We start from the raw sequence: 20303 nt of genomic DNA, 5'->3' as shown, positions 1-20303 counted from the left end.
GGACTTAATTTGATTCAATATTAATTTATGTGAGCTGGCCTGAGTTTTCTAAGGTGACCATATTTTCCGTGTGAATCAATGCTATTTAAATGAACTAAATGTTTGGAGCATTAAAAACAAAGTGTTATAGGAATGCAATATGTGTTCGGTGTTTTTTAGGCTTTCGTTGATATTCTTTTATTCTGAAAAGCTACAGGTTGAAAGAGGAAGTAGTTTTTCGATTCAGAGCTTTCATTGGCCAATGCTACGAATGTAACCGGATCTTAGCTTGGTGGCTAAGTCCTCCAGAAAAACGTCTTAAAGTCTCTGTAGAACAATTGTTTGATTTATTTTCCGGGCCCTACATCACAATCTCCGTGTAATATCGACTCTATGTGTTTGTTCTGAACCACTTGGATTTTTTTTTTTTTTTTTTTTTTTGCCGAAGTTCCTAGTACAGAATATAATTATTATTAGTGAAGTGAATATACTGTCAGTCAGCCTGGAGCTAAAGCAACTAACAGGAGAAACTTAAGTGAAGCTATTAAAAGTTCATGTAACACACAGTTTGTTAGCCTGTAGGAAGAAGACCATACCGTCTGTGGACACCTTCTCTAAGCTTGTTGTCTAACTGAGGACAGAGAGACTGAAGACAGAGTGGATCCAGAACTACTAACCAAGGTATCAGACTCGCTTCAGCTCTGCTACCTTCGACATTTTCTGTTAATACACTTTATTTGGTCAGAAGGTGATTTATGCCTGACTTCTGTTTTAGTAGCAGAATAACAGAAAATCTGGATAATATGGCTGAATCCCTGATGACGTGAAGGTTGTGATTAGTGAAAAGGGGAATCCCAAGTGGATTGAGGATGACTGAGGTGATGAAGGTTGAAGCAGATGAACCTGGAGAGTTCAGCTTGGAGCCTCCCATACCTGCAGGATCCACGTCAGAACTGGCGAAGACACATTTCGACAAAGATCCCAGTAAGTGTATGGATTGGAGCAAAGTTATTCTGAGTGGAAGTAAAAAAAATGGGACTGCAGAAAGAAACAGTAACGATTACATCGGTAAGTATCTCAGCAGTCATTACAGCAGAGGCAATGTACATCATGAGGCTGAATACTACAATTGGAAGGTCAGAGCATCAGGATGTAAAAATAAACCAATCTCACACATGTAATAAACATCAAAGCTTGGTTATTTTAATGATAATCTCTAACTAATTTAGAAGATCACTGAAGGGTGCAACTAAAACAACCATTTATGGTTAGGTTTGTATGCACCGCCACTTGTGCCCTTTTCACCAAAGGAAAAATAACCTAAGTAGGTTACTTTAATTTTTTACACATCAAAATGTGGAAATGACAAAACATATTAGGGCTGTCAGGAACTTACTTAAAAATATAATATTCTAAATTGTGTTTATTTATTTTGCACAGTTAAAACTGCCTTATAGTTTTCTTTGATGTCTATATGTGTTTCAGTGTCTACTGATCAGCTGCTCTTGGTAATTAAAGAAGAGGTTCCTGATCTGCGGAACTGCAGTTTGGACCAAGAATCCCCTCACAAAAAGGAGAAAAACAATGAACTCTGGAGCTCTCAGGAGGAAGAGCAGCTTGATGAGAAGGAAGAGACAGATTTAATTGCTGTTAGTGTGAAGAGTGAATATGATGAAGAGAAACCTCAGTTGTCAGACAATGATTGCATCAAAATTGAGGAGAACATAGACACAGAAACTTCACCTAGCACGACTGTTGAACAGAGGGAAGCAGAACCTGATGGCGGATCAGAACCAGAGGTGAACTCTGATCCAGATACAGATGAAAATGCTTTGGATTCATCTGGGACTGAAGTCAGTGAGGCTGAGGAGGATGGTGATTGGCAGGGACCTTTGTCAGGTTATGAATCTAGAAGTAAAGATTGTCTGAACAGCCACGAGAGAATAGCTTCTCAGTCAGACATAAGCAATGATAAGAAACGTAGCACTGGCAAAAAATGCTTCGGCTGCTCTGAGTGTGGCAAACACTTTATCTCCAAACAGTCTCTTCAGAGACACATGAAGAGTCAGGTAGGAAAAAGGTGTTCAAGCTCTTTAAATGAGAAATGTCTGAAAGTCAAACAAAACATCGATTCACACTCCAGACTCATCACTGAGGGAAGCCAGTCGAAATGTGATGAAAATGGAAAAAACTGTAATTGTAAAGACAGTCTTCAGTTACACCTGTTGGTACATGCCGGTGACAAACAATTTAGTTGTGAGATTTGCAGCAAACGATTCAAAAGTAAGTACTACGCTCAAAGACACATTATGATGCACTCTGGAAAGAAACCCCATACCTGCGATCAGTGCGGTAAAGGGTTTATTAAGAAGAGTCAACTTCAGACTCACATGAGACTCCACAGTTCAGAGAAACCATTCGCTTGTGACGACTGCGGCAAAGGTTTTAATCAGAAGTCACACCTTAAAGTCCACATGATGTTCCACTCTGGGGAAAAACCAACGGTTTGTGATCTTTGTGGTAAATCGTTTAGTGTAAAGTATTACCTCAAGGACCACATGAGAACTCACACTGGAGAGCGACCGTTTTCCTGCAATGTTTGTGGCAAAACCTTCCGGAGGAAAACAAACCTCGACCTGCACATGAGAGCCCACTTGGGGGAGAAACCTTTCGCCTGTAGCGTTTGTAATAAGGGGTTTTCACGACAAGGAAACCTGAAGCAGCACATGAGCGTCCACAGCCGCGACAAGCAGTTTGTTTGCAGCATTTGTAGCAAAGGCTTCTCACGAAAAGAACATCTTAAGCTGCACATCGGCGTTCACACTGGAGACAAAACATTTGGCTGTAGCGAGTGTGGGAAAAGTTTCCTGCAGAAGATCCACTTAAGACGACACATGTTGATCCACACAGGAGCGAGAGCGTTTGCCTGTAATGTTTGCAATGGAAAATTTAAGCTAAAGCACCACCTTCTGACTCACATGTTAAGCCACGCAACAGAGAAATGATCAATCAGCGGTCAGTGTCCTGCATGTAAACTTTGAAGTCTTTAAGATGTCTCTAATCTCTTGCTTTTAGAACTGTGTTTCCTCTGTTTTGACTATTTATTTATGGAAAAACGTTGGTGATACTATTGACATCAGTGATTAAAAACCGAAAACTACTATTGAGCTGTGCTTATTTTTGTATGCTTTTGAACAACTGATTTGTATAAATATCTGAATCACTGTTCCAAAGTTTTAATTAATTTAATGATGCAGGGCTCATATATGGGTATCTTGCTCCTTCAACTAGGGTTATTGATGCACAAATGTAACACATTCACTTTGCAGAGAATAGCCTGCGCCTCCGACAATAATGCTAAGATAAATCTTTATTGTGGTTGCCTCTTTCATAAGATAAGATAGAGATGAATGGTACAATTGACTCAGAGCATAAATAAAAACTGCTGAAATGACCATGGTTATACCATGAAATTATCTTGTTATAATCATCTTATAGTGTTTAAAAATTTCTGACATCACACTTGTCAGAATGTAATTAGACATACCTTAAATAGATATTTTATCCAGTCAAAATATAATTAGGGACATCTTAATTTACTAATACATACTAAATTTGTCTTATCTAATTTTTCATTATTGTGTCGTTTTCAAAATATAACTAATGTCACATTTAGTGATAATCTGGCTGTAAATTTCTTTCCAAAACTGCTAAATTGCCAGGGGAATCCCACAAGGGGGGGAAAAAAGGTTAATGAGGACAAAAATGGGCTCCTGCCCACAGAGTTCAGTCCAGTTCAGGTTAAGCACAATGCTACCTGCAAGGACAGAAAGAATCACATATTTAGAAACCACTGCTATTACGTTATGCCGCCACATTGACAAAAACAATTTGCATTGTGGTGAAAATACTATTCTCTGGTATGGTATGAGAATTCCATGCCAACTAGTCCCAAGTTATCACTGTTTAATTAGTCTGGATCCTATCCTAGTTTCACTTAAGTCAACCAGACTTTCTTGTCCTAATGTCTTTCAAATTTTTTCTTTGACCTTTAGCTTCTTTCTCTCATTTTCAGTCGATCCCGATGAAGAAAATTACTGGCTTGTTGTTGTAAGAGCAGGTATATCCAGCAGATGGCAGCAATGGGACACGTAGGACGCAAACCTAGAGTGTGTCTGTAACGGTGCCTGATCAAAATCCATCAGTGATCCATGGTTTGCGGGGACATATTTTTTTTCGTCAATACTTCGGTGGATCGAGACAGAATTGTACCTAGTTGCAATCTGAGTTGATCGGCTTGGTTCGTGTGAAACTTGGTTCGCGTGTGGATTATGTTGATTTGTTTTTACTGATTGCGGGGACACCATGGAGGAAGTGGATTATGTTGATCAGCACAGATCTGAAAGTCGACCGTTAGATGAAGTGCAAACGAAACAGCTCGGTGCCCATCTGCCGCAGGAAGTTGGTGGAAATCAAACAGCTGGTAAGAAGAAGCTCTGCGAAAGTAAAGCTAGTTTAACTGAGGTTCGGTTGTTCTCTCTTCTTAGCTTGATGCTTCCTTGGCAGTTACGGTTACAGCTATATGTTAACGTATCCGCCATATTGGGAAGGGAAATACAGACGTTCGGAGTGGGGAAAAAACTATTTGTACTGCATTAAAACCAGCTTAAGGCTTAAAATTCAGAAAATGTTTCTGAGGACTTAACTAGTGCTCTTATAAGTGCACTAAAGTGCAAACTTCTTGTTCAGTTTGTTTGTTTAACCATGAAGGTTTTATGTTGGTGAGATAAATATTGTTCCTTTCAGTCCTATTTAAATTGCGAGACGAGTGTGGGAGGGGGGCACCGGTGGAAAATATTTATATAGCAACCTGTTGCTATAAAAACATAAGTCTAGAAACAGAATTTGATATTTCTCAAACACTGTGAAATATGTAAGTAATCATCATTGTCCATGTACATTTCAGTGTTCCCAGTTCTTCGGATGCTGGATGTTAAAAAAGAGGTTCTCCATGCCTGGAGCTCCAGTTCCCAGCAGCAGCATCCAGAGGCCTTCCACATAAAGGAGGAGGAGGAGGAAGTCTGGACCAATCAGGAGGAAGAGCGGCCTAATGAGCAGAAAGAGACTAATATCAGCAGGTTCCCTTTAACTGTTGTCACAGTGAAGAATGAAGGTTACGAAGAGAAACCTCAGTTATTAGAGCTTCATCAGATCAAAACTGAAGAAAGCAGAGAGACTGAAGCTCCAATCAGCAGCTCAGCTCAACAGATAAAAACAGAACTCCATAGCGAGGATAGTGTAAGAACAGAACCAGACAGGAACCTGAATCCAGCATGTAGCTTTGAGCAAAATCCAAATAAAAATGCTTCAGACACCTCTGAGACAGAAGCCAGTAATGATGATAATGATGAGGACTGGCAGGGACCTTTGTCAGATTCTGAGTCTGAAACTAAAATGAGTCACAATTGTGAGAATGTCCTCAGTGTATCTCAGTCAAATGTAAACGGTGAAGAGAAATGTAACTCCGTCGTGGCAGGAGAAGTGTTTGCGTGCAATACATGTGGTAAAAGATTTAAAAAGCGGGACAATCTTACAGATCATGCTAGGATCCACACCGGCGAGAAGCCATTTGGTTGTGATGTTTGTGAGAAAAGATTCAGGCGGAAGGACTGTTTGCGAAAACACAAGATGATTCACAGCGGGAAAACGGCGCACAGCTGTGATTTCTGTGGGAAAGGGTTTATAGAAAAGACGGATCTTCAGGCGCACATAAGACTCCATACCGGTGAGCGACCTTTTGCATGTGATGAATGTGGAAGAAGGTTTCACAAAAAGTCAATCCTCACAGTGCACATGAGAGTCCACTCTGGGGAGAAACAGTTCAAATGCACCGTGTGCGAAAAAAGATTCCGATTTCAGCACATTCTTAAAAAGCACATGGTTGTTCACACCGGAGAGAAGCCGTTTGTCTGTGTCGTCTGTAGTAAAGGATTTTCTCAACAAGAAACTCTGAAGAGACACACGGGTGTTCACACGGGGGAAAAGACATTTGTTTGTAGCGACTGCGGTAAAGACTTTCAACAGAAGATACACCTGAAAGAACACATGAAGGTCCACACAGGAGAAAAGCCATTTGGCTGTGACGTGTGCGGTAAGAAATTCAAAAAGAAGTCGTATGTTAAAACGCACATGATGTCTCACGGTGGAAAGAGAGCGCACAACTGTGAGCTGTGCGGGAAAGGCTTTTTAGTCAAGGGTGGTCTTCTGAAACACATGAGGATTCACAATGGAGAAAGACCTTTCAGCTGCGATGTTTGTAGCAAGAGCTTTCTGCAGAGGATCCATTTGAAGGCGCACATGAGAGTTCACACAGGAGAAAAACCATTTGGATGTGAAATCTGTGGTAAAAAGTTCACAAAGAAATCCTATGTTACAACACACATGATGTCTCATGCTTGACAGATGACGGGATTACTGTGTTGCAGATACGCACCAAACTTCACACAATAGCAGGTTGTTCCCACATCCTTAAAAAGTCTTAAATTCATGTATCTAAAATGTATTAAATTGTATTAAATTCATTGAAAAACAGAAAGTTGGCCTTAAATATGTTAATCACAGGTCTTAACTTTTCTTGGGTCAAGACTGTTTAATCTCATATATTCTAAGTACTTTTCCTTTTTCTTGTGGGACTTTACTATTATGCAAAACTTTGAGTCTGTGAGTCAAGGTGGTTGCCAGTAACTAGCTGCTACTATACCCTTGCTGTTAAGCAAGGATAAAGGAAGCTAGCTTTCATATGTGCAAAGTGCAAATGTTTGTCTTTGCCATTAACACACTTCAATTGCCAAGTCATACAGTTTATTTATTTGTACATTTCTGTTGTGATACTGTTCTTAAATCCCATTCATAATGGTCTTTAAAAAGTCTTATAAAGTCTTAAATTTGAGTTGGTGTAACCTACAGAAATTCTGTATAGGGTGAAGAATTGGCCTACGCCATACTGGAGGGTTTGGTACCTGATATTTATAATTAAAAATGGAACTGAGCCATACTGTAACTTTCTGGGACACAACATTTCTTAGAGAAAGATACCCAAAAGGTCTTAAACCCCTTCAACACATGCCTGTTTAGTGTATCTGAACTCAACCTGATATTTGTACTATAGAGCAAGCTGAGCATAACTGTGGTTTCCCTTTGTAAACCGGCTACTAGAAAGGAGGTAAAATATCAAAAATGCCATTACTATAACAGTGATTGTTATAGGTTTTGTTTTTTCAAATATATTTGACATGTTTGTGGTGCTTTTTGTTACTTAAAATAACCTGATTAAACTCTATAGAACTTAGTAAAACTGAATGTCTGCAAAAATATGCTCTTTGATTGTTGACCTGTTCACAATAAACTGCAGAATTCAGATCAGAGGTGTGGAACTGCTCCTGGAGCACTTTGTCCCCCAGACTTTTGGTCTTGTTTTGCTTCAGTATACCTGGTTCAAATTATAATCATCCTCAGCAGAACTTTGACATGCTACAAAGGTAATTCAGCCATTTAAGTGAGGTGTGTTGCAGCAGACATAGATCTAAAACAAAGTTGGACATAATGTGAGAGTTTGGAAACTGGAATAAAATGTCCTAAACTCTCCAGATATCTACAAATATTATTTCATTCTGAGTGGATGTAGACTCTGTACCTCTGTTGACCATTCCAGATCAGTGAACTTTAAGAATCTGTAGAAATATCTTAACCAAAGCTTTGTGGCAGAGATGGTGGAGGAACTACCACACAGCTACAAATATGAAATTATTTCACTTAATTTCCTTAAAACAACTATGTTATGTATTTTATTTCATTGTATCTTTTGATAATGCAGAATAACTGTAACTGTAAAGTTTAAAAGGAGTGAAATACTTTTCTGAATATAAAATTCTCTCGAGCAAAGCAGTTTTGTCCGAACTGACATGATAAATAATTTGCACCATAACGTTTTAGAAAAGTACTTTTTTTTTAAAAGAATTAGTTGGACAAATCATTGCCTCCTTGTAGAAAACGTGGTTCTGTCTGGAACTTTGGAAAACATTTTTCAACATAAACAAGCCATTTGTACATTTATAAATGTATCTATTGTAAATTGTTTAGATTTGTCTTGAGCTCTTTTTTTGTGGAGTTTTTGCCTAATGTGGATATATAGATATGCCTCATGTTTTTTTTGTTTTTATTTTTTACTAAATTAAAATAATATGGGTACAACAACTCATCATGGATAACAATCTTGTGATTATATATTCATGTACCACTAGCTGAAGTATAAAAATGTTACTGACAGTGAAAAATGTTTTTTTTATTTGCATTGTCGTTTTTCTTTTGCATTGTCTGGGAAAACGTGAACTCTCAGTCGAAGCTGAAGTTGACTTATTCTGATTAGGGAAGTGCCTAGAGCAGGGGTGTCAAACTCAATTTCACTGAGGGCCACTTCAGCATATTGGGCCCCCTCAACGGGCCACATTGACGGTACAAATCAGGAGTGCATCCCTGCTAAAACACACCCCAGACAAAAGGTTGACTTCCCTCATTCAGTTCTGTAGAGGCTTATAATGAGTCAATGGTCCAGGTGTGTTAGAGAAGGAATGCATCTAAAGTCGCAGATGGTAGCTCTGGAAAACTAGACTTGGGCACCTCTAGCATAAATGTATAAAAATACATTGTTATAAATAAATTAAATTTGATTGTAATTTCACGGATAAAAATAGTACATGACCGATTTTTTTTTTTATATGTTGTCGGTCAAGATAACGGATAACAAAAAAAGTCTAGCGCGACCTGCCGCCCTGTCACCAACTCACACACATCTTCATCCACAGTCTTACTTGTAAATCGATTTTTCTTTTCTTGGACATTTTGATGTTAGCTTGTCGACGTCTCAGTTTTATTCGCTGGGAAAATCAATAAGCAGCATAAAATGACATGGCAGCCTAGAGGATAATGCCTCCTACTTTTTCACTACCCTGGGCATCTTTAATCTGTTTTGGTTAAAAACTAAAATACGTAGGCACTTCTAATATGGTCTGGATTATTCTACACAGATTGCAGAATATCTAAAACCATGTTTGATTTGTGAAACTTCAATAAAAGGCCATAGATATTTTTACATCTACCACATTACAGCTCCAAAACTCTTAACACCGACTCTTCTAACTTAATGCTAATATCATAGTATTTAAACATAGTTTGTGATTGTAAAACCTTTATTTGACTTGTGAGGCTTCAACAAGGGCAATTTCAGCACATTTTAAGCCAAAAAGCTTTTGTTTTACTCTATTTTGAATGGATACACAGGTAGCGTGGTAGATTGTCTCGCCTCCGTTGAACTGCAATTTTTTGGTTTATCCACCAGATGGCAGCAAACAGCTTTTGTTGTTTAAATAAGCAACAAATAAATACACTTTAGAGATTCGCAGAAATCTTCTGTCGTCGAAAAAACAGTGTTGAATTAAAAATAAATCTTTATTTGATAAATATATTTTACGTGAGTTCAAAGTTTCATCTATTGCAAGTGTCTCTTTTAAAAGTTTGTCTCCGCCCAGCCTCGGCTCTTCCTGGTGTGGGTGTGGACTGGATGACTTCAGCAATAATGGAGGAAAATCTTCTCTGCTTTTAGAAAACAGTTTGGTTTTTTTGACTCAGACTTTAATTTCCCAGTTCCTGGAGCTGGAATGCTGTCAGGATGGGAAACCTGTTTGGAAAAAAGAAACAGTCCCGGGTGACGGAGCAAGATAAAGCCATCCTGGTGAGAATTAACTCAGATTAGCAGCGGGCTAACGTCACTTAGCGTCTCACCAAACTCTACAGAATCAATCTAATAATTTGCTAAACTTTATGTTTTTGGACTAGCTCACGGATATCTGAAACAGTTTAGCCCTCGTTTTTTCACTTTTTATGAACTTGTTGTGAATTCGGCCTGACTGTATGAAGAACATAACCTAAAACTGACATGGGTTTAGCTTTTATATGTGCTCTCAGAAAGAAAATATGAAAGCTGTTACTGGGTAGTTTGCTGCTGTGTATTGTAATGTCGTTAAAGATCTGTGTCGGATCACAGATCTGACGCAGATCGTCAAAGCTGAAACTTTGACGTTTATCTGTGAGCTGAAACGTGTTAGTTTCGTTTCCGCAGCAACTGAAGCAGCAGAGAGACAAACTGAGGCAGTATCAGAAGAAGATCAACCTGCAGCTGGAGAAGGAGAGACAGCTGGCCAAACAGCTGCTTAAAGATGGGAAGAAAGAGTGAGTGAACTGAGAACCGCTGTGTACTAACAGGAGCAGGTTTCATGGACCTGCATTCTTCTAAATCCTGACTGTAGATGATCAACAATCCATTTTGTTCCAGATAAGAAATAAGTTGCAGAGCCAGTCCTGTTTAGAGACAGTCTTAGAGATAAATGTTCTTGTAACTCTTACAGGCTGTGATGGCTATAAGATGACTTTTGAAGCATTAGTTCGACAACTGTATTGCTGATAGAGCTTGGAACAAAACAAGTAAAATGAGGTGGGTTTTAATGGGCCATTAACCCTTTGAAACCGAACGTGTCGCCGGCGACACATTTCACAAGCCAACTTCGACTTACCGTAACTCTGCAACGGTTTGCGCTATCAGAAAAATTCAAACTGTCTTTGAAAGAAAATAAATTGCACTTTCAGACATGCATAGTGTTATTACGGTAATTGACTTCCCGCCGCTCCAGGATGCCCGCGAATGCTAGTCTTTGTCTCCCTCTGCTGCACGGACGAAGGGTGCAGAGTGAGGAGGAAAAGATGAGCGACAGAGCGGAGAGTCAGAGTGAAGCGCATGATAATATGACCAACAAACGTCCTTCAAGAGATAAAAAGAGACCGAGGAGATTCCTGAATGGTTTTGTGTTTGGAGAAGGAGATCCAGTTTTTTCTTCTGAAGAAAGGTAATGTTTGATCATTGAATAACTTTTTGAATTTTATTTCTGAATGAATGGGGCTTGTTACTTCATGGATAATAGCTTTTACTTGGTACACATAATTGGATGTATTTATAGTTTTATTTTCTATTTTATTTTGTTTTTGGAATAGTTTAGAGAGTATAAGTTATTATAATATTCATCAATATGTACTTTGTGTAAAAGTGCACTTTTGCTCACTATATATGACACTCCTAAGTACAGCACCACACTCTTCATGTATTCATGTGTAGCTTACTATGACTTTTTTTATTGCTTAGTGTGGATTTGAGACCAACTTTATTTATTTACTACTATAAATAAAAGCTGTCATTGGTGTGACAAACTTGTATATTTACTATTTTTAGAACATTTTCTGATGAAGAGCAGCTGGCTCCAAGGGGGCGAAGTAGAAGAGACAAAATTCCTTCTGGAGGGTCTGCTGGAGGGTCTGCTGGAGGTCCTTCTGGAGGTCCTTCTGGAGGGTCTGCTGGAGGTCCTTCTGGAGGGTCTGCTGGAGGTCCTTCTGGAGGGTCTGCTGGAGGTCCTTCTGGAGGGTCTGCTGGAGGTCCTTCTGGAGGGTCTGCTGGAGGTCCTTCTGGAGGTCCTTCTGGAGGGTCTGCTGGGGTCCATGCTGGGAGTATGAGGCACCGCAGCCGTTCCCCACATCATCCAAGGTGGAAGACCCATGAAGAGCCTGATGAGAAAGGCTTTCAACCCCTAAGGTTCTTCCCCAAAAGAATCCCTGGTGTCCAACCCCCTCTAAATGTAGGAAATCCACAACCAGGCGAAATTTTTGAGTACTTTTTTGACAATGAAGTCCTCACATTAGTTTGTGATTTTACAAACAAGGGGGCAGCCAGGAACCTGGAGAAAGGGAGGAAGTTCTCCTGGACTGAAATAAGTCCAGGGGAACTGAAGAAATTTATTGGCATGCTGCTCTACATGTCAATCAGCCGCCTGCCAAAAATCAGAGATTTTTGGCGGACTGGAAGTATTTTCAGTCTTCAAACACCAGCTACCATCATGTCCAGAGACCGGTTCTTGGCCATTTTGGCCAATGTTAGAATGAGTGACCCAGAGGAGGATCAGCAAAATGACAAACTAAAGGGCACAGAAACATATGACCCTCTCCACCGGGTCAGGCCACTGATGGAGATGATTGGGACAAGGTGCCGTGCCTTATACCACCCAAGGCAGCACCTTGCAGTAGATGAGAGGATGGTTTCGACCAAAGCCAGGCTCAGCTTCAAACAATATATGAAAGCCAAGCCAACAAAGTGGGGCCTGAAATTTTTTGTATTGGCTGATAAAAATGGCTACACGGTGGATTTCCAGCTGTACACTGGAAAATCTAACGTGTCATCGGGAAAGGGGCTGTCGTTTGATGTTGTGACCACCTTAGTGAGAAAAGAGTACCTGGGCTCTGGGTACATTGTCTACACAGACAACTTTTACACCAGTCCTGTCCTGTTCAAACATCTGAGGCAGCAGGGATTTGGCGCTTGCGGGACATACAGGCAGGGAAGAGTTGGTGTCCCCACCACCACTGAAAATGCCCTCACCAAAAAGTCCCCACGAGGCAGCATCCGGTGGATCAGGGATGGGGAGCTTCTTTTTGTAAAATGGATGGACACCAGGGAGGTCTCGATGTGCTCCACCATCCACCCTGTTTACACTGGAGACTCTGTTCAGCGCTGGCAGAAGTCACCTGATGGGAATGTACAGAAGGTCGCTGTCCCCAGGCCCACTGCTGTGACAGAATACAATAAATACATGGGAGGGGTGGACACATCGGACCAAATGATTGGGACACATTCTATCCACCGCAAAACAAAAAGGTGGGTCACCACTGTGTTCCAACATTTGGTCGACATCGCTGTGACAAACTCCTTTGTTATTCACAAGGATCAGTGTTGTACAATGAGAAGGAAGCAGAAGACCCGACAAAGTTTCCAGGAGGAGCTGGCAGCACACCTCCTAGGTGTTCCTCTTTATGACGAGCCACAAAAAGAAGCTGGGAAAAAACATCTACCAGTCCCATGCAGCAGCAACAAGCAGGCAAAGTCTGAGAGAGCAAGCATGGGGAGACGGCGCTGCAAGCTTTGTCAGAGAAGCACAGCCTGGAGTTGTGAGTTATGTAATGTGGGCTTGTGCCTTCAGGTGGACAGAAATTGCTTCTGTGAATACCACCAAGGCCCAGGAAAATAAGGAGAAATGCAGAGAGGGGAAAATCGCCTGTAAATAGTTTTAATTGTTAGTCTGTTTCTTATTTGTAAAAATAATTGAGAATGAAAAAAATATTGTAAATATGTTCTATAGTGTTGAAATTGTCAATTTGTGATGCAAAATCTGTACTTCATGTTCAAATGCAGTGTTTTATTTGCATAAAATCTCCAAAATCTAATTTCGCTTTTTGTTTTTTCTTGATATCAAACAGTTTTAATAGTGGTTTAGTATCAAGAATAATGTAAAATAATGCAGGTATTGAAAGTTCTAAATGATTCTGGAAAAATGTGCTGAAGCACTTGGCCACAGGACTTTTTCTTCCTACTTTTTACTTTAAACAAGTAAAAAAATGCCAGGCGGACTTTTGAGTGACAGGCCTAACTGTATTGCTGATAGAGCTTGGAACAAAACAAGTAAAATGAGGTGGGTTTTAATGGGCCATTAAATGAGGGCAAATAAGGTGAAAGACTTTTAAAGCTAAATCTTATATGGAAATTGTTTTAAGACTTTTCCATAAGTGTGGAAATAAATCAATAAATTTATTAAACTTGCTTTTTAGCTTCTCTTATTGTATTGTTCTAAAAGATGAACAAAAGTCAAACTTCAGTCGGACATCTTTAAGTGCAACAAGCAGGCAGCTTTTTTGTTTCATCTGCAGTTGTCAGGTTTTAACCTCTAATGTGTCAGGGTGTGAGCTTCTAAATGTAAACCTGCAGATAAAACGGGCTGCCGTCTACGGACAAAATAAAATTTCTCAACATTTCAGAATGAAAATCTTTTGCTCTTTCTCAGCTTCTGAGTGAAATGAAAGAAGCCAAAATGTCAGATCAGATATCAATATTTACTAAAGTGATGATGGAAAAAAAAAAATCTGTATCTGAACATGGACTTGTGGGTCTTCATGCGGTGCTTCAGCCTCTAATCTGACAAACTACTGTGATGTTGACGTCCCAGAGGATGATTTTCGTCAGTGCTGTGTAATTTAACCCTCAGTTGAAAACTGTTATACTTTCAGCAGTGGCTCTGTGTCTGATCACTGGCTTTGCTTTATACTTCCTCTCCAAACCAACAGGAAAGCCCTCCTCCTGCTGAAGAAGAAGCGATACCAGGAGCAGCTCCTGGACAAGACAGAGAACCAGATCAGCAACCTGGAGCGGATGGTGAGTGATGGCGGCGGCGGCGTTTCTTTGGCGACAGCCGACACGACTCTGACTCTTCTGCTTCCTGCTCGTTTCAGGTCCAGGACCTTGAGTTTGCTCAGATTGAGAGGAAGGTCATTGACGGCTTGAAAGTTGGAAACGATTGTCTGAAGAAAATGCATGAGGTGGGGGACGTTCGATGCGTTTAAAGGTCTGGTCTCAGGTTTTATTGGAGGCCTGATGAGGCTGTGATTTCCCCCTCCCGCCCCCTCCAACAGGTGATGTCGATTGAAGAGGTGGAGAGGATCTTGGATGAAACGCAAGATTCCATCGAGTACCAGAGGGTCAGTTTTTTGCTAACGTGACCATTCACACACCTGGAGCAAGTCGGATTTATTCCCTCTCTTAACGTATTTTTGTCTCCGTGCAGCAAATCGACGAGATGCTGGCCGGTTCCTTGACGCAGGAGGACGAGGATGCTGTTCTGGCTGAGCTGGAGGCCATCACTCAGGTCAGATTGAAATAAAACTTGGAGAGAAAATGTTCCATGACCTGAAGGCAGGTCGATGCTCATCATGGCCGTTCTGATCCGATTCTCTCAGGGAGACGTCGAGCTTCCAGAGGTTCCTTCAGAGCCGCTGCCGGAAGCCCCTGAAGCTGCCAAGAAAAAACCAGGTCTGTCGTTTCACTCGGTTTGTTAGCAGAATCTGTCAGTTCTACATTTTAATCTCACTGATGTTCTCGACACCATGAAAGCAAAGTGTCTGGTAGTTTATTAGTCAGGTGAGTGGCAACACAAAAGCAGAAGTACATCAGCAACGACGTAAGAGATGCGACTGTTGATGCCCATCAGTACGGAATAGAGGTGTAAGACTATTTCAGATCAGGTCAAAAGTTTTGAGTCACGCAGGCGTCTTCATTGCATTTTGTGACTGGAGGTGTTTGAGGAGCTAACAAGCTGCTAATTCACCCTTGCTAGCTAGCTAGTGCTTTTTGCTCTATCTCGGGTAAGTGCAGCAGATTTATCACCATTTGACTTGGCGATGTTTGTTTTTGCCATTGTCTCACTTCGGTTGCCAAGGTACTTCTGTGCAAAATTACTTTTAATCAAGGCACTATTGAGGTTATGACCGTAGAGAACTATCAGCGGTGCAAAAAGTACAAACAGCATCCGTTTGTGGAAATAGCCACAAACAGACCCCAGAAATCTCACAGTGTTTACTATGCTTGATTTTAGTACAAGATCCCCCCCAACCATTCCCTATATTTATAGTTTTTATGGTCTTAAATTTAATTCAAGGTGGATTTAACAAGGTGTTAAGTCTTGAATTTAATTTAGAAACACTTGTTGTTAATACCTTATTAAACCCACCTTGCATGGATTTAATAAAATACTTTAGCAATGATGTTAGACTATCAAATGTTGCTGCTTATCAGTTTGGGAAGATTTATGAGACAATTTCAGGAACAAAAACACACAAAAAATAGTAATATTGGTCAGTTCACTAGTTAACACAATGCAAGTGTGAAAAGACAACAGCAGTAACCTCAGAGAAGCATCTGCTGAACCAGGTCAGATACAAAACCATGGTTGCTCTTTCATACATAGACTTGGCAGCAGGTGTGTGTGTTAAAAAAACAATCTTTACACATGTTCTGTTCCAGTGGTCCGTTACTGTCTTTCCTTAAACCTCAGTGGTTCAGTCAGCCTGACCCAGACAGCCTCTCTGCTCACTCCACAGCAGTTTCCGTCCCAGCTGAGCGTGTGCGGTTGTGCTTCAGTTTCAGAGAACGATCGTCCCAGGAAGAAGCAGGAGCGAGAGCTGCTTGCCGTGTAGGAACAGAACTGACCCCCGTTACAAACCAACGCCCTCGCAGACGTCCAGCTGCAGATGTTTTTCTACCGTACAGGCCCGCCGGCTGCTCTCGGGTAACCCGTCTGATGACCGGTTGTGTTCATCTGCCGCAGGTCAGTTCTAAAAGGAAGGACCGGTTCACCTGCAGCGCCTTGTGAACCGCAAAGACCTGTGAAATCACATAATTGTGCCTAACTTTAGTGTAAGCAGTGCATCATGTTTACTATGAAATCATTTTTAAATAATCCAGAGCATGTATACTGTATGTAACTAGTTTAATCTCCCTAAATAATCTGTGGATCAGAGTCGAGTTCGGAGAGGATCGTTTCATCCAAAGTATTGACAAATGTATGAACTTTGTATCTGCGGCTTTGGACATAAAAAAATAAAATAAAATAAAATAAAAACATCAAAAGCCATAAAAAGAAAAATCATATTCAAGATTTTTGATCTTAAACATGTCTATGGGTGAAGTGATCTTTTGATCCCTGGATGGTAAAACAGGAAATTTCTCCTAAAAGCCGTCTGCATCCATCCTTCAAAGTCTGACACTCCACAAGCAGATTACCTAATCTAACTCCTATTCCCCTCGTGGATTAGCTCAGCCTCCGTGGGAAAAGGCCGGGCCTATCTCATGTGATGTAATCTGCAACCACAGAGTCTTCTGTAATCATTTGTTGTGTATAAACCATACTTGGATCTGCAGCAGGAACTTTTGGTTTGTATCCACGAGGTCGAAGGTCGAATATCTTTGAAGGCCAGTGGAACAAAACTGTAAATCTTTTAAACTCTGGCGACTAATCCTGTCCGACAGCAGCATCGAAATAAATGTTATAAAGTTTGTTTGGGGATTTCTGTACATTGTTTTTACAATAAAAAGTGTTTTTATTGTTAAATGTTGCATCATGTCAGATGTTATTCAGTGAGTGAACACAAGGTGGCAGCAGTTAAACGGAGAATAGGAAAACTGGTGAATATCTTTCTCTTTTCTTGTATACATTTTATAAAAGTATTCATAGCTTCTCACACTATAACTACAAACTACACCTTAATTTATGTCCTATATCATGGTTATTAATAAAGTTATGATGAGGTTATGAGGCAAAATCCCAAGTTTCAACTGGAAACCTACCAAGACATGGCTGCTCAATTCAACTGCCTGGGTAGAGAAGCAGCCCAGAGGTTTATGGTTCCACTGGAGGAGCTGCAGAGATCCAGGGCTCCGGTGGAGGATCTGTTGACAGGACAACAACAAGTTCCACACTTCATAACCATGTAGATATTATTCAATTCAACTAAAATTTAGGCCTTAAAATATCTTACTTATTTTTAAAAGTAAGTTGGCCTTTAATATGTTAATCACAGGTTTTACATTTTGTCTTGACAAGATTATTTATCTAATCTCATATCTTTTATTTGTTATTTTCTCATGGAAATTTTCTGTCGGGCAAAAGTTTAAGCTATCGGTAACTCACTGCTAGCATAACCTTGCTAGATGTTCTTAGTTTTCCGACAAATCGATGGTGACATTACATCTTTCTGCTTTGGATAAGGGAACAGTTACTAATTACTCTACAGAATCCCACTTCAAACATTCAATGTAACTATAAAAGTAAAAAAAAAAAGAAGAAAATTGCTTGTTGAAAATGACAGGGTTTTGCGCCTGTGTATCATTAGTGCTGTTTGTTTTTTATAATAAGATCCTGAGATGAACAGCTGGGTGAAAAACAGCAGAGACCACATTCAGTATCATCTTAGAGGATTTCTATTTCTATTTATTGGCTTGAGGTCACTTAAGCAATTAGAGAAATGTTAAAATTTGAGGTAACATATTCCTCCCACCTTGTTCCCTCTTGTATTTGTCCTGTTTTATTAAGATTCACAAAGCTAACTTTCTAGTTTGATACAAAACAACTACATTAAATTTCACACAGGACCAGCTTTTTCTTAGGTTTTGCTGACGATTTGATATTTTATGTCGCCTAATCAGAGAGGACTTGCCTCGAACTGCCATAAAATCCTGTTTTTATATCTGTATACATAAATATTTCGTGTCACAGAGCTTCTCCTCCCTCTATAAATTTAGTTGTGCTTTAAAAGCATCGGCCTAATAAAGGAAACAGAAAAGCAGCCATTGTTCTGCAACCTCGTAGCTTTTAATTTCAACAAAGCCTGTGTAACAACACCGCGTCATTCCGGCCTGAAATAGGCTGACCCGTGTTTGCTGGGTTACTAACGTCCACTTCAGTGCCGTCCTCGTTCTGAATGGGCTGGATCCACTCCACAGCCGACTGCGCTCTACAAGCCTGCGTGGCGCTGCGTGGGAGTGGGCGGCTCACAGACTGAAGCCTGAATGTCAGAGCGCCGCGCTGATGAATCACAGACACGGGGAGAACGGGCCGCAGAGAGCGATGAGGAGGAGTAGGCTGGAGACGAAGGCTAAATCAGAGAGATGGTTCAGATGTGGAGGTGTGTGAGTGAATGAGTGTGTGTGTGGCCTGCCCACCTGTTGGCCTGCCTACATAAACACACCGCCGAGTGCTGATTGTGCACCTGTGAGCGGGAATCAAAACGTTAATCAAGAAACTATTTTGGAAGTTTTGTTCTACCTTTAAAAGTTGCAAAATCTTAAACCAGCACATAGAAGCCAAACTGTTTTGAACTAAACTCTCTCTGCTGCTTGCCTTATATTTCCGTATTTTACTGTTTAATCTGCTGATCCAAACTCTGGGCCAGGACATTTCCAGCCATATTTCTTAAGATGTTCCTTGGATGGATGGGTGTTTGTGAAACGTGTTTCTGTAAAAACAACAAAAAAAGGAATTATTGAGTCATTGGACGTTAGAAACGCCAAAAGGAGCCAAAAATGATCTTATGTGGTTCAATGATTTATGTCATGTCTTTCCGTTCTCTCTTTGCCCTTCTTCCTCTCAAGCTGCTAATGAATAAAGGGCAATAGCGCCAATAAGAACAACAAAAATAATGTCTTTACTGCAGCTCTTTAATGGGGGGAAAGCTTCCTCAATGTTTTTATGTCCCTCCCAGTCCTCACTGTGCGTGATGGAAGTTAAACTTCTGTCATCACAGTTCCAGTTATTTTTTATTTTTTACTGTTTTAATAATTTATCTGACTGTAGCTTTTAGCTTTGACCAGGAGCTGTTTTCTCGTTGCCATTTTCTGACCTATAAAGGTTGACGCACACTCATGCTTTATTGAATGGCATGTTTTCTTGTGTATTTCCTATTTTTGAAGAAATGACTAATAGAAACTGGCCTCTGTGTCACATCATATTAAAATAATCAAAGGGAACCAAGACCTCATGTACCACTGATAAAAAAAAAAAGTAAATTCAAGCTCAGATACATTTGAAAAAAGCTAAAGTATTATCTATAAAAATCCTCTAATGAAAGGTATTTTATGTCCTATCCAAGATATAAAGAGCTGTGATATTTGTCCTGGACGCACAACAATTATATTTGTACAGACATAATTTTAAGGAGGAAACATGTCCTAACATGTACGTTTTCGGACTGTGGAAGGAAGCTTTTTGTGCAAGGAAAACACACAGACTCACTCAACACAGCAAAGTTTCTGAATGACATTTGACCCCTGGACCTTTTTACTGTGAGATGCCGTTGCTCCAACTCGCAGAGAATAAAAGTAAAGGTGAGATGTTTGGGGAATTAAGCAACAACGTTGTTTCTGGAAGTTAAAAAAAGATTCCAATGAGGGTTGTGAGATTAAAAGTACCTTTTGAAAATAACCTTTAAGCAGGAATCAAAAGAAATGTTCATTGAGTTCATGTTTTGGTTTTAACAGAGCTTGAAAACATCAGTCCGTGTAATGAGATTCACTTACTGAATTACAGAAATATATTTACTTGTTGATATTTTTAATTGATTGAATATGACTGTACTCATCATGAATATTTAATGTAATATTTCTAGGCTTTTATTTGTACATTCTTTTTTGGGGACGACTACAATAAACATCTTTAGTGATGCCACTTCAACAGATTGATTATTATAATTATACAGACTGTAATATTGACCTGCGGTTTAACTACGAGACGCCACGTGCACTATGCTGACATCAACAAGAATCTGGTGCCATTCTGCCTGGATCGGTCCCC

At 40.1% G+C, this 20303-nt stretch overlaps 3 protein-coding genes across 4 annotated transcripts; all 3 read left to right on the top strand.

Annotated features, from left to right (window-relative positions):
* Positions 1 to 89: 89 nt before the first annotated feature.
* LOC106915333 (uncharacterized) lies at positions 90 to 3140 on the top strand. Of its 2 annotated transcripts, none has more exons than XM_014982868.2 (3): positions 90 to 660; positions 758 to 963; positions 1465 to 3140. In XM_014982868.2, exons 2-3 carry the CDS (start codon positions 849 to 851, stop codon positions 2982 to 2984), a joined length of 1635 nt encoding a protein of 544 aa, XP_014838354.2. In that variant the 5' UTR covers positions 90 to 660; positions 758 to 848; the 3' UTR covers positions 2985 to 3140. The 2 variants fall into 2 exon arrangements, with proteins under 2 accessions (XP_014838354.2, XP_087857024.1); XM_088000898.1 differs by having other exon boundaries at positions 755 to 963.
* Positions 3141 to 4149: 1009 nt separating this feature from the next.
* On the top strand, positions 4150 to 8312 carry LOC106915330 (uncharacterized). Its single transcript, XM_014982864.2, has 2 exons — positions 4150 to 4462; positions 4946 to 8312. Exons 1-2 carry the CDS (start codon positions 4345 to 4347, stop codon positions 6436 to 6438), a joined length of 1611 nt encoding a protein of 536 aa, XP_014838350.1. The 5' UTR covers positions 4150 to 4344; the 3' UTR covers positions 6439 to 8312.
* A 1253-nt stretch (positions 8313 to 9565) lies between these two features.
* LOC106915349 (charged multivesicular body protein 6) lies at positions 9566 to 17066 on the top strand. Its single transcript, XM_014982893.2, has 8 exons — positions 9566 to 9766; positions 10154 to 10263; positions 14248 to 14335; positions 14413 to 14499; positions 14593 to 14658; positions 14745 to 14825; positions 14917 to 14989; positions 16097 to 17066. Exons 1-8 carry the CDS (start codon positions 9704 to 9706, stop codon positions 16150 to 16152), a joined length of 624 nt encoding a protein of 207 aa, XP_014838379.1. The 5' UTR covers positions 9566 to 9703; the 3' UTR covers positions 16153 to 17066.
* The last annotated feature ends 3237 nt before the right edge of the window (positions 17067 to 20303 follow it).

This window comes from Poecilia mexicana, unplaced genomic scaffold (assembly GCF_051168715.1).
Source record: "Poecilia mexicana isolate PSO_F unplaced genomic scaffold, ASM5116871v1 scaffold_19, whole genome shotgun sequence".
Lineage (NCBI taxonomy): Eukaryota > Metazoa > Chordata > Actinopteri > Cyprinodontiformes > Poeciliidae > Poecilia > Poecilia mexicana.
The sequence above is the reverse complement of the archived record's forward strand: the minus strand, read 5'-3'. Positions and strand labels throughout refer to the sequence as shown.

What these genes read in the sequence shown, in the direction of transcription:
- LOC106915349 (XM_014982893.2), top strand. Translation starts at nt 9,704, where the DNA reads ATGGGAAACCTGTTTGGAAAAAAGAAACAGTCCCGGGTGACGGAGCAA. An exon ending in TCAGCAACCTGGAGCGGATG is followed by an intron (nt 14,336 to 14,412) that starts GTGAGTGATGGC and finishes TGCTCGTTTCAG; the next exon opens with GTCCAGGACCTTGAGTTTGC. An exon ending in AGCTGGAGGCCATCACTCAG is followed by an intron (nt 14,826 to 14,916) that starts GTCAGATTGAAA and finishes CGATTCTCTCAG; the next exon opens with GGAGACGTCGAGCTTCCAGA.
- LOC106915330 (XM_014982864.2), top strand. Translation starts at nt 4,345, where the DNA reads ATGGAGGAAGTGGATTATGTTGATCAGCACAGATCTGAAAGTCGACCG. An exon ending in TGGTGGAAATCAAACAGCTG is followed by an intron (nt 4,463 to 4,945) that starts GTAAGAAGAAGC and finishes TGTACATTTCAG; the next exon opens with TGTTCCCAGTTCTTCGGATG.
- LOC106915333 (XM_014982868.2), top strand. Translation starts at nt 849, where the DNA reads ATGACTGAGGTGATGAAGGTTGAAGCAGATGAACCTGGAGAGTTCAGC. An exon ending in ACATTTCGACAAAGATCCCA is followed by an intron (nt 964 to 1,464) that starts GTAAGTGTATGG and finishes TATGTGTTTCAG; the next exon opens with TGTCTACTGATCAGCTGCTC.